Raw genomic sequence first — 13,234 nt, 5'->3', positions numbered from 1 at the left:
TCTGCCTTGTTCTGGCCGTAAGCCCTCCGTGTTTAAGGACAGGGGAGGGCTTCCCACATTCCCACCGCACAGTACTGCAGGGAGGAGCCAGGCAGGGGCTCAGGGGCTGAAACTCAGCCCCAATCTTACTAACCACCACTCCCGCCGCCCCATCAGCAAAGCGGAGCCCATGATTCCTCTCCTCCAATGGCTGTGGCTCCTCACAGCTGAAGCCAGGGCCAGGCGCATGGGGAACACCCCAGGCAGCAGCTGCCACCCGCAGCGCTAGAACCCCAGAACCTGAGGTCCACACCTCCAAGCCTCTCCGGGGAGCCGAGTCTCAGAGAGGCCAGGGGTGTGGGTCCTACAGCCCAGGTCCCCTTCTCATCCCTGAACCCCTGGTGACTTCCTGCTCAATGGAGGAATCAGGGACCCTCCGTCTCCTGGACCCCTGTGTCGTGCCAGCCACGTGCTGGGCTCGCCGAAGAGTGCCAGCCTGCTCACAGCTGTGTGGAAGACACAGCTCTCAAGCGAGGAGAGCCAGATGACTGCAAGCAGAGTGGACAAGGGGTTAGACGGAGGACAGAGAGGCCGCGCGCACACCTGCGCCCTCTCATACACACACGCCTGGCATCCTAGACGCCAGACTTGTCTCTCCTGCCAGGTGCCCACTTCCACAGGCTGAGTGCCGGGCATCTGGCCCCCAAGGGCCTTGCACTGCTTTCCTTCTTGTCGTCCTGATGGCTCCCGTGTCATCCTCCTAAGCTCCACACCCCTGCCCGGCCCTCTCTGGAAGGCTTCTCCCTGGCTGGTCACCTCCATGGCCAGGACCCTCCTGACCTTGATGTGTGGTGTCCGCCGCGGTGGCCCCCGCCATCCCCACCCCCAGCAGCACCAGGGAGGAGCAGCGCTTTCCTCCCAGACCTCAGAGTTCCCAGATGCTGCCTGGTAGCCATCCATCACTCAGTGCCCATAATTCCATAAGCTTCCTGGTACCCCATCATTCAGGGCCTATGTTTCTGGAAGCTTCCTGTTTTCCATCAATCATTCAGTGCCCATGTTTCCAGAAGCTTCACGGTCCCCATCAAACACTCACGCGCCCCCTCCCCTCTCCGCTGCGTGCAGTTCACACAGAGTGGTGATTAGCCAATCACCCAGGGCCTAAAGGCCTGCCAGGGGGCAAGAAGCCAGTCTGGCTGGGCTGAGGGGGAGGGGCAGAGATGGAGAAGGGCTGAGCACAGGGGTGGGGGGAGGGAATGGCCAAGCTGGCTCCCCAGGCTTAAACTCAGAGAGATCAATGGAGGAAAAGCAGGGGATTCTATATTGGCAGAATTCTTGTGCTGTGGACCTCAAGGCTGCCCTAGGGACCCAAGGAACAATAGGTAAATCCACACAACCGGGGGCCTCAGGGCTGGCAGATTTCAATCCCCACTCCCCACTGATCTCTGGTGCTCCCCGCTGCTAATGTGAGCCTGCATTTGGCACACCTGTTCTTCTGAACAATGACCCAGGAAAGCACAAGGAGGAGAATCACAGCCCAGGATGGCCCAGGCATAAAATGCTGATGAAACCAGAGGTTGAAGGCTCCAATGGTAGAGCACCTGCCTAGCAAGCAGGAGGCCCTGAGTTCAAAGCTGAGTCACAGAGTTTTCTGCCCAACATCAGCCGGTAAGTGGTCCACTCCCAGAAGTCCGTTGCTTATGGACTGAAATCTTTGCGTCAATGAGGCAAGATTCAGAGACTGCGCCTTTAAGAAGCATCCCATAATATCTACAAATAGTGAGTGTGTATGATGGTGTCTAAGGCTGTCCTGAATTAACTAATTTCATTCCCCCCCCCCCCCGGAACCTATAGAGGTGTGCTGCCGCTCTGCTCATGAAACAGACAGGGAAATTGAGGCTGGGAGAGATGAGCAGACTCATCCACAGCACCTGGCTCGAATGTGGTAGAGGTAGAACTTGAACCCTGGTCCACTTCATCCAGAGTTCTGTGATCCCAGGGGGCCTGGGCTGCGATACACAGAGAGCTCGAGTGAAAATCATAGAGCCAGAATGAATTCTCCACGGAGCCCGGAGCTTTCTGCTTTCCTATCCATGAGTGAGAAAGGCCATGCTTTGTACTTCCTAGCGCCGTACCCAGCTGGGCAGAGTGTGGGAAGGGTAGAGCTAGGCCCTGAGGACAATAAAGCCAGCCCCTGGCACAGGGCCTTGGTGAAGGAGGCTGCCCTGTGGTCTGATGAACGGCTGGGCAGTGAGACATGGAGTAGCCAGGGAGGAACGGGTGGGTGGGGACTAAGTCCTGCACTCCCCATATACATATACATATACATATACATATAATCATGAACACGGCAAATCCCCCCTGGCCCCGCCTCAGCCCTGCCCTCGGCCACGCCCACTTCTGCCAGTCACGCAGGACCCAGAACTGAGCACTGGTTCAGTGCTCAAGCTACTGAGCCCAAACCCCAAGCCTACCACTTAGTCAGGGTGACATCCTTTTTAAAACCAGTGGTTGAACTGTTCTGACCTTCAGATTTCCCACAGGAAAATGGGGTTCAGGAACACCCATTTCACAAGACCAGGGCCGCCCTGAAATGAGGTCATCCATGTGGAAGGATGAACATGGTACCTGGCCTGGCCCTGGGCAGAGGAGAAGAGTGAGGCGCACAGTACAGTTCTCCTGGAGCCCCTGGTCTTTCCAGTTCCTTCACTGCTGAGCTCAGCCTTCCTCCCTCTTCCAGCACAGGATGGTAGGATCCTTGAGAAGGTAGATAGTAGATAGCCATTATTTAAGTGTGTGCTGAGAATGAGATACTGGGATAACAGTATCTCATGTTTATTAGGTCTTTGGTCCTCACAAATGTTCTGTGAGCAAGTCTGAGTGCCTGGCTGACAAATTCCGGTCTGGCCAGCCACTTGCAAGCTGGGTCACTCACGGCAGATTCCTTAAACTTTCTGTCCTCCAACTTCTTAGCCTGCCAAGTAGGTTACTCATTGCACCTGCTTCCAGGTATTGAGGGGTCTGGCTCTCTAATAAAGACTAAGGAGCAGGCGCCGGTGGCTCACACCTGGAATCCTAGCTACCCAGGAGGCTGAGATCTGAGGATCACAGTTAGGTTCAAAGCCAGCCCAGGCAGGAAAATCTGTGAGACTCTTATCTCCAATTAACCATCAGAAAACCAGAAGTGATGCTGTGGCTCAAGTGGTAGAGTGCTAGCCTTGAGCTAAAGAGCTCAAGGACAGCACTCAGGCATCTAGAGTTCAAGTCCCACAATGGACAAAAAGAAAAAAAAAGGCTTAAAGTAGAATTGTGGGGAAATCCACCTGCCCAGCGAAAAGACGCCCCAAATTCCAGCCCCTCTGCATCTAACTAAGGCCATGGGGCCACTGGCATGGGGAAGGAAGCAATGGACCTGTTGGGAATTGTTCATAAAAACCTCTTACAAGTTGGATACCAGTGGTAATGCCTATAATCCTAGCAACCCCAGAGGCCAAGATTAGGAGGACTGCAGTTTGAGGCCAACCTGTAAACCAAGTTCACAAGAGCTTATCTCCACTAGAAAAAGCTGAACACGATGGTACATGCCTATCATCCCAGCTACACAGGAAGCATAAATAGGAGGATCGTGATCCAGGCTGGCCCAGGCATAAACTCCAAAACAACTAAAGCAAAAAGGACTAGGCTGGGACTCCATAACAGAGCACCTGTCTGGCAAGTATAAGGCCATGAGTTCAAATCCCAGTATAAAAACAACAACAACAAATGTCCACAGGATTGTCCAGACTTTGTCCACCACACCCAATCAGAGGAGTTCCTCTCAGTCACCTGCTCCAGCTGGCGGACCGCTGACCATTTCCACAGGCACCACACCACTTCAGCCAGACTGAACGTGGTAGAAAATCAAAAAGGTAATATAGTTTTCTGATTGCTCCTAGTGGAGTTTAACAGGTTATTAGAGCTCACATACAAATCAGCCAGCAAGGAAAAAATTAGAAAGAAGTAATTGAGGAAAACACAACTAATTCTAGACCTTAAACAGTAAAAGCCAAGACAATGAGAGAGAAAGGGAGAGGTACAAAGATCCAGAAATAAAATGGGGCCCAGGATTGAGCATTGGGAGTGGGAAAGAATTAAGAATATGGCTCCTGAAACACCTGGCACCGGCTATGGTTTGGCCTTACCCAGCTCCCTCTGCTTCCTGATTCCTCCAGGACCACTCACTCCACCAGGTACCCTCAACCATTATCATCTGCTACTCAATACCCTTGAACACCCCCCCCCCAAGCCCGAACTGAGCTAAATAAACCTTTCTTCTTTATTGTGGTAGCTGCCTCAAGTATTTCATCACAGTGTTGCAAAGCTGATTAATACAACAGAGAGGCAGAGCTGGAAATCCTACTAAACAGTAGAGGGAAGCGCATTGGTAAAATCTCTAAACTTGGATTTTAAGTCATTTTGCTATTGCAGCATTAAAATAATCTTTGAGTGTCCAAAAAATTCTTTGATCCTCACAAATATTCTGTAAGCAAGTTCAAGAGCTTTACTGACAAATTCCAGTCGAACCGTTCCTTGCAAGCTGGTTCACCCAAGGCAAACGCATTAAACTTTAGATTTAGAGCCCTCCAAACCTACTTTCAGGCAATGGCCACGAAGAGTAATGAACATAGAAAATCCTCCCTCTGCGCGGAACTGGGTCCATGGCAGGAACAACGAAATCCTAAGTTCTTTGCAGAGAGCAGAATCAAGCCTAACACAGGAGTGGACTTGGCTCTTTGGGGCAGTATGGGTGCATATAACCCAGCTCCATCCAAAGATCCATCGCTTTCAGTGGAGACCAGAGAGAAAGTGGCTTCTCCCTCAAGGAAAAGTCAAGAAGGACAAGGATGTTCACAGATACTTGGTGGGCAAACAGTCCCAGGGACAAGTGTAGCCAATGAATGACATGCAGGCCCCAGCAACATAGGTCCCTTCTACAATACCTTTCTTCAGATTGTCCCCTGCTTACAGTCCCTATTGGCTGGTTGTCCAAGGGCACACTAGAAGCCACAAGCTGACCATACACAAAGCAAACTCTCCACCAATCAAAGCTTAGTACCTACCTCACCCTGCCCCGCCTACTCATCTCCCAATCAGAGTTTAAGTGAGAAATAATCTTCTATTGTGACAAGCTATGCAGACCTGAGATTGTCTTTTATAAATACCTGATATGGCAAGTACAATATTACAATACTGTGTGTACTACAGTACACTTAAGCAGCACCTGGCAGGTAATAAGATGTGCGAGAGTAGCTATTATTGTTACGATGCCCATTTTACAGATTGGAAAACTACAGTTTACAAGTATGTCTGATTCCAGAGTCAATGGCTGTTTTATATTTACCTTTCAGCAGATGATAATAATAATGATGATGATGAATATAATAATAATAGTAATAATAATTAGAGTACTTTTAGAGGATGAATGTGTCATCTGGCTCAAGGTCATAAAGAGTAACAGATTTAGATAATTTTGTTGTTGTTGTTGTTGGTCGTGAGGCCTGAACTCTGGGCCTGGGCACTGTCCCTTGGCTCTTCAGCTCAAGGCTAGCACTCTACCACTAGAGTCATAGCTCCACTTCTGGCTTTTTCTGCTTATGCGGTGCTGAGGAATTGAACCCAGGGCCTCATGCATGCAAGGCAAGCACTCTACCACTGAGCCACCTTCCCAGCCCCAAGTAACAGATTTAGAATTAGGTTTGCCTCCAATTCAAGCCACAACACCCAGACTTTGACCTGCCTTTTTCCAGGTTGGTCCCTCAAGGCTTTCTTGGGTTTTTATTTTTATTTTATTTTCCTGAAACACTCAACTTAAATGGCACAGCAGGGAAATGACAAATGTGCACATGCATGCGTATACACACACACACACACACACACACACACACACACACACACACACACACACACACACACAACCCTCTACTGACCTAAATTCCAGGTTTTAATTTACATTGAGCCAGTTAATTAAAAATCTGTGCAGTAAGGAAAGACACTCTAAGGTTGGCTCATCAGATGGCTGCATTCTTCAAGTAACATTTCTGTCCAGCACAAGACACAACACTAAAGAACAGAATGACCAGCTCTGAGACAGGAAAACTGCCTAGCAAGTATTTACTATGAACTTGAGCCCACTGGTTACAGAAAAACAGATGACCTGCAAACCACTGGCCACCAAGGCAGTATTAGCGAGGGCTTCTGTTAATTAATGTTTAGGAAAAAAATCACTGGAGATCCCTGAAATTAAAGAGATAACTCAAAATCCCCAAAGTACCCTTATCACCAGACTGGTGAATCTGTTTCTTAAGGAAGTCATTATTATCGAGTGCCTACTATGTGGCTGGGGTTTTCAGAGACAGAATCGGATCTAAGCCTCTAATCTCCCCCTATGAGCTAAGTTTGGGTTCTCTGATGGAGTTCTCATTATGGAAATGAGGAAAATCAAATTCAGCAAAAGTCACCTGCGAGAAAGTAGCACAGCTGAGATTCCAGGCGAGCTCTTTCCGTCAGGTTTTGCCCCTTTCCCCCCAACCCTTGGCCTCTTCCAGTCTTCCCTTCTCATTCTTTCTGTGTTTTAAAATAGTATTTAGCTGAACACTGGTGACTCATGCCTATAATCCTCACTACTCAGGAGGCTGAGATCTGAGGATCATGGTTCAAAGCCAGCCTTGGCAGCATAGTCTGTGAGATTCTCATCTTCAATTAACCACCAAAAAGCCAGAAGAAGAGCTATAGCTATAATGGTAGAGGGCTAGTCTTGAGTGAAAAAGCTGAGGGACAGTGCCCAGAGTCTGGGTTCAAGGCTCAGGACCAGGGCTCGTGCAGGTGTGCACACACATACACACCAAAGAAGATTTGAGACACTCCAAAAGTAATTGTCATTGCATAATATAGAACATCAGCTTGTTCAACTCAAGAGGAACTTAATAAGCACCGTGTATTGGGCTCTGTCTTAAACTTAGCAAAGAATATGACATGTGAAAATGTAAAGTTCAGTACTGCCTGGTTCAGTTTGGTAGGAACAAAAGGTGAATCAATCAGGACAAAAATAATGTCAAGTTGTACAGAGTCTCTGTTCAATTATGAAGATAGTGAAGGGCGACCGGAAGGCAGGAGACTCATCTGTCACTAGCACCAGATAAGATAGTAATTAAGGCCTAGCCGCTGCCAAGTGTGGTGGCTCACACCTTTAATCACAGCTATTTGGGAGGTGGAGGTAGAAAGGTCATGATCCCTGGCCAGCCTATGCAAAAGCAAGGAACTTTATCTGAAAAGTAAAAGGACTGGAGGTGTGGCTCTAGTGGTAGAGTGCTTAGCAAGCACAGGTCCCAGTGTTCAAATCCTGGTACTGCCAAAGGTGGTAGGGAAGGAGGGGAAGGAAAGAACAGAGTAGTGTGGTATGAAGCTCAGCTGTCCACCTTCAATTATACAAGGTGCTCAAGTTTCCTGCCTCAGTTCCCTCTTCTAGCGCTTTTTCGAAAGAACACTGAACACTGGGAGATGAGACGGGTTAATGTAGAGAGTAGCGCTGGCTGTCCTTCTCTCTTTTCCAGTACTGAGTTCCTAGCATTTAGAAACTGTTCAATAAATATTGACTAACAAATGAATTCCCAAATGAATGAATAAGTGGTGTTACTGAGTTAAATCTAGTAGGAAAGTTATGCTCTCCTTAATAAGGCTGTTGGCTCAGAAAAACCTGCCACGAAAAAAACAGCTCAAAGAACTAGGCCTGATGTTTAATGTATGTTTCACATGGTTAAGGCATTACTCACTCATTCCACAGCTCTTCACACATGCCCTGCCATTTTGAACAAGCCCAAGGAGCCCAGATGAAGAGATCACAGAGAATTACAGCACTGTCTCCTTCCAGAGGAGGTCCAAGGCCTCTCTCCCCTGCTTCCTCCCCCCATACCCCCCCCAAAAAAAATCCCAGGAGTTAAGCTCAGTGGTGTGGGAACCAAACAGCCAGCCACACTCACCCTGCCCCAAACCAACAGTGTGGTCTTTTCTTTCCTGAAATGATCCCTACTCCAAAAAAGCATAAGCACCAACACTGTCATTACAAGACATGATGAAGGATCATAAAAGTACAATCTATTTGAAAAAACGCAGACAGGCTGCTAACAGAGCTACAGAAGGACTGGGGCTTCGTGGCAGGCACATGGGGCTCCTTGCTTTGCGGATGAGGGGCTGAGGTTCAACAAAGGGCTGAGTCACAGTTTAAGAGACTGGTGGACAAGGGGGACAGAGTCCCCCCCCCCCCCCCCCGTTTGCAAAACGGGATTATTTTGAGGAGGATGAGAATTCCTCACGAAGGACAATGGAGGGAGAGGGAAAGAAAAAGGGGGTCCCAGCCCCAAGAGGTGGGTTCAGAGTAGGGGGAAGGAGTCACCCCCTCTGGGCTCTTTTTTGGGGGGGCGGGGGAAGAGGAAGAAGAGGAGTGGGCTTCCAACCAGAGACCAATCTGCCTGGAGGTGGTGGATGGTGACAGGTGAATCCCCTCATTCTGAAGAAGCACATTGTCTTTCCCTCCCCCCTTCCCCCAGATGTTTCCATTCTCAGCCCTGATGTGGAGTGTGTGTGTGTGTGTGTGTGTGTGTGTGTGTGTGCCCTTGTGTGTAGATATCATCAATGGGGGTTGTGCTGTGCCCTTCTTTGGCTGGCAAAGAAGGGGGAAGGGCTCTGGCAAATAGAGCCTGGAGAATGTGTGGGGATTGATGCGTACCATCCCCCCCCCCACACACTCACTTTGCCTTTTCCTCCCCATCCCCCACAGATGATCAAATCCAGGTGAAGGTGTGGAGCTGAGCAGCAGGGCCCGTTTCCAAAGGGTTTGGGGCTGGAGCGGTGTGCCAGGGCCCTGATCTCGCTTGCTCCCACACACACCGACTCACACACGTACACATCTGCACATGTACACGCTCGCGCGCGCACACATGAACGCACCTGTGTTCACACACACACACACACACACACACGCACACACACACGCACACACTTGGGCCGGCCGCGTCGCGCCTGCTCCATCCCTTCCCGGGGGTCCCCGGGAAACAGACAGGCAGCGACGCGACTGAAATCTCCAGAAGGGCTGCATTTCAGCCTCGAGCCCGCCAACCTGCGGCCAAACCACTGAATATGTAACGAAAGTTTGACTCTAGCTCCTCCAGTCCCCAGTGACGCTTCTACCATTTCCTGTGGAAAATTGAAGCTTTTGAAGTGTCTCCTCGGGCTTTCGGCGACAGACGGCGGGGCGGCCGGTGCCAGCTCGAACACACGCGTCCCCACCCTCGCCCTCCCCTCTGCGCCCTGCGCGGCTGCGGGTTCGAACCCGCCAGGGGAAGTCTCCAAATCAGGGGAGGGGGCGTGCGCACCGAGAGGGGAGGGCAGAATCCGTGGGAGCACGACGCCCTCACCCAACGAGCCTCCCTCCCTCCCTCCCTCCCTCCCGTCCCCGGGGCTGACAGGCGCGGCTCCCCCGCCAGCCCGGAACCCTGAGTGGCCGGAGCTGGACGTGGCCACTGAGGGCCTGGTGCTTTGGGGGGCGGAGAAGGGCGTCGGGAGAGGGGGAGAAAACAAACTTGGCGCTGCGGACTCCACCTCTCACCACGCCACACCTCTGCCGGCTGGTCGGCAGGGGCCCCAGCCGCCGGCCCCGCCCCTTCCCGGGTTACCCCCCGGCCAGCGTCCCCCGAGGGAGGGCGGGGAGGGGACAAGTGCAAGAACCCCCGGTGGTGGCCCGGTCCTAGCTCGCGGGCACAGGAAAGGCGCATCTGAACCGTCCTAACGAACAGGGTGTTCTGGCACAAGATAAATAAATAAATGAGAAGTAGGTACTAGGCGCAAACGCCCTCACACCGGCCCTGGAAACTCGCCTTGGGGTTTTGCGCACCGACCGGGGCTGCTTTGCGCTCCAGGACCTGAGTGAGGGCTTGGTAAGGGATGCAACCTGCGGGGCTTCTGACGATCTGCAGCTGGGCGGGCCCCCTCCCAAAACCCCGGTTCAACGAGACGCCAGGGGGTGTGGGGAGGGGGGGGAGGGACACAAGACGAACTTGCGCCCGAGAGTTGGGCGAGTTAGGTGGGGCACCCGCGCCGCCACTTACCGCTGGCGTTCTTCCCGCAGATGAGGTGTTGGTAGGGCTGCAGGAGCCCCCAGATCTCGGAGTCGTTGTTGACCGTGTGCTCCAGGGTCTCCACGGTGAACTTGGGCGCCTCGTGGAGCGCGTGGTGATGGTGGTGGTGGTTGGCGGCGGTGGCCACAGGGACGGCGGCGGCGGCGACCCCCGGGCCGGGCGGGGCGCAACAGCCGCTGCCCCCGCTGGCGCTGCTGGCTGCGCTGCAGGCGCCGCCGCTCGCCGCGCCCCCGCCCGGCGGCGCCTCCCGCTCTTTCTCCGGCGCGGGGGCCGCACCGGGGCCTGAGCTGGGGCCTGGGCCGGAGCCGGAACCGGAACCGGAGCCCGAGCCCGGGCCACCGCAGCTCCGGGGTAGCCCGGAGGCCACCACCCGGGAGTAGATGTCCCGGAAGAGGCTCTCCATGCAGGCGGTCAGGTAGATGGCTGCGTGCTCGTGGATGCGCAGCGCCACGCGGCTGTCCACCATCCAGCGGTACACGCGGCCCACGGAGAAGGTGAGGCCGCAGCGCGCCGACTTCCCGCGGCCCAGGCGGTCGCCGCCGGCGCTGCTCATGTTATAGAGGGACAGGGCGGCCAGGGCGGCCGCGGTGCAGTGCGCAGCCAGGCCCCAGGACAGCACGATCTCCATGGCGCTCTGGATCTCATACTTGGTGCACTTGGCGAAGCGCAGGCTCAGGCGCTGCGCCTCTTTGGCGATGCGCACCAGCGCCCGGCTCACCAGCATCGAGAGCTTGGCCAGCGCGTCCTTGGGCAGGCTGCCGGGGGGCGCCGGGCCTGCCCGGGGGTCCCGAGAGCGCAGCAGCAGCGCCTCCAGCTCCTGGAGGGTCCAGGGGACCTCGTCGAGGTCCGGCAGCAGCCGCGAACAGTGCTGGCCGGCGCAGTCCAGCCCCTCGGAGTCTTCCACCAGGGCAGTGTTGACCGTGTCAAAGCTGTTGTGCCGGCTGTGCATGGAGTCAGCTAGAGGCGGCCAGCAGCTCCCGCCATACGGGGACGACGCCGGGTGCGAGTCGGAGCAACACAGGGACAAGTTGGAGGAGCGCACCGAGTCCGCCGCGCCACCATAACCCGAGTCCAGCGTCAGATCCTCCAGCGTCCGCACCACCGGCTTCTTACCTCTCCTGGCCATCGCTGCGCCACTTCATGCTGCGGCCGCCGGGGGGTCGCGGGGGCTCCGCGGGCTCCGCGCTGGCTCGGCTCACTTTCCCACCGGGCGTCACTACTTTGGGCTGCCTCCCGCCGCCGCCGCCGCCGCTGGAATTACACAGCCCGGCACCGGCGCTGTGGCCGTCGGCTCCCGTCCCCGCCGGAGCTGGGACGCGCTAGGAACGAGCCAGGCCAGCGGGGAAGCTCCCGCCGGGACTCGCCCCTGGCATTCCAAAAGAAAAAGTGTCCATCAAGCCCGCCCCTCCCTGGGGCTCGGGTGGGTCCAGATGCCGCCCGCCGCAGTGTGGGTACGACCCCCCCACCCACCCACCCACCCCTCCCGCCCCAAGCCCGCCCCGGATGCCACCGCCGCAGCTCCGCGGGCGGCCGGCCCCGCGCTCGCCGCTCCCGCCCGCCCCGCACTGGAGCACTGGAGCTGCCCCGGAGCCTGCCAAGCCTGCCCAACGCCAGCAGAGCCCAGGACGGCCCGGGGAGGGGGGGGCGGGAGTATGCAAAGAAGGGCCCGTGGAGAGCCAATGGCATCGGAGGATGCTAATTGCCCTTCTTTTTAAATTCTTCCTGTCCACGCGGCCCCGCCCTCCGAACACGCCCCCCTCCCTCCCCCTCCTCCTCCCCCCTCCCCCCCTCCCCCGGCCTTGACCAAAGGCTGCAGCTAGTGGGGAGCGGCGAGCGGCCCAGGAATTGGGGGGGACGGGGTGGGGAAACCGTGGGATCATGGAGGCAGGGAGGCTGCCATCCTGGTTGCCTGGTGCCTTGTTCCTCGCGGGTGAATTCCCACACCGAGGTGGGATGTCCCCAGCGGTCCGCACCGAGTCTGTCCGCGGCTCACTTTCTGCTCCGGTGATTGATTTCGCTTCCCCGCCCCCCCCCATACCTGCAGCGGGTTTGGGGGGGGGGGTGTTTTCTTTCTCCCTGTCTCCGCACTCCCCACCACCTTTTGGTACCCGAACCAGTTCTTGTGACTGTTCCAGGCAAGCAATCGGAGGGGCCTGGGCGAGGAACGCCACCCCGAGGCCGAATCTCAGGACAGGAGCCACCTGCCGCCAGGACTCCCTAGGGAGTTATTATTATTGTTGTTGTTGCTGCTGCTGCGAGGACCTTGTGCCCATCTTCCAAAGTCCTGGGAGATGTGCTGCAGAAAGGGCTCACGTGCCACTTTGCCTGATGGGCAACCTGCCAACCAACTCAGCCTTACAATTTTCTCCACACACACTCCCTCTCCCTGCTCCCCCGCCCTGGGGCTTGAACTCAGGGCTTAGTTGCTGTCCTTTAGCTTTTTCCCTCAAGGCTGAGGCTATACCACTTGAGCCACAGCTCCATTTCCAGCTTTTTTTGGGGGGGGGGGCGGAGAGAAGGGTCTGCTTAACTGGATCCAGTTTGGTGTTGGCTTGGAACTCAAATCCTCAGATCTCAGCTTCCTGAGTACTTAGAATTGCAGATATGAATCTGTGATCGCCTCTGCTCTTTTGCTTTTGACTAAAGAAAAAAATATGCACGACTTAGCTGCAGCTCTGTGTCAAGTGGCATTGCCTGGATTACTTGTGTGACAGCACCCATCCTAGCAGAAACTACATTTTATTCATCTGGGAATCCCAGCACCCCTATACAGTTCCTCTTTTATGAGAAGTCTGCTCCTACAAGGGAAGCCTGCCCAGACTTCCCAATACTTGTTTGGTCCTTCTGCTGCTCCTTTCTCCTGTGACTGTGAATTTCTTGTCACATTGGTAGCTATAGACTGCATATTTGCCTGGACTCTTCACTGTGAGGAGGTTTGCCATGCACAGGCCTGGCACAGAGGAAGAATCCACCCGCCTTTGAGCTGTTCGTTTGGATGCTCACGATGGCCAACAGGTCTATGAAAAGATGTTTAACACCACCATCATCAGGGAGCTGCAAATCAAAACCATAATGAGCTGTCGCCT

At 54.5% G+C, this 13,234-nt stretch overlaps 1 protein-coding gene across 1 annotated transcript in view; it reads right to left on the bottom strand.

Annotated features, from left to right (window-relative positions):
• Abtb3 (ankyrin repeat and BTB domain containing 3) overlaps window positions 1-11,595 on the bottom strand; it is a 228,282-nt gene extending 216,687 nt beyond the window's left edge. The window contains exon 1 of the mRNA XM_070014491.1: window positions 10,119-11,595. Within this exon, the coding sequence (XP_069870592.1) occupies window positions 10,119-11,274 (1,156 nt within the window). The 5' untranslated portion in view covers window positions 11,275-11,595. The remainder of the gene's footprint in view (window positions 1-10,118) is intronic.
• Window positions 11,596-13,234: the final 1,639 nt, after the last annotated feature.

Source organism: Dipodomys merriami, unplaced genomic scaffold, assembly GCF_024711535.1.
Source record: "Dipodomys merriami isolate MVZ:Mamm:240054 unplaced genomic scaffold, mDipMer1.0.p SCAF_97, whole genome shotgun sequence".
Classification (NCBI taxonomy): domain Eukaryota; kingdom Metazoa; phylum Chordata; class Mammalia; order Rodentia; family Heteromyidae; genus Dipodomys; species Dipodomys merriami.
This window is presented reverse-complemented; position numbering and strand designations above follow the sequence as displayed.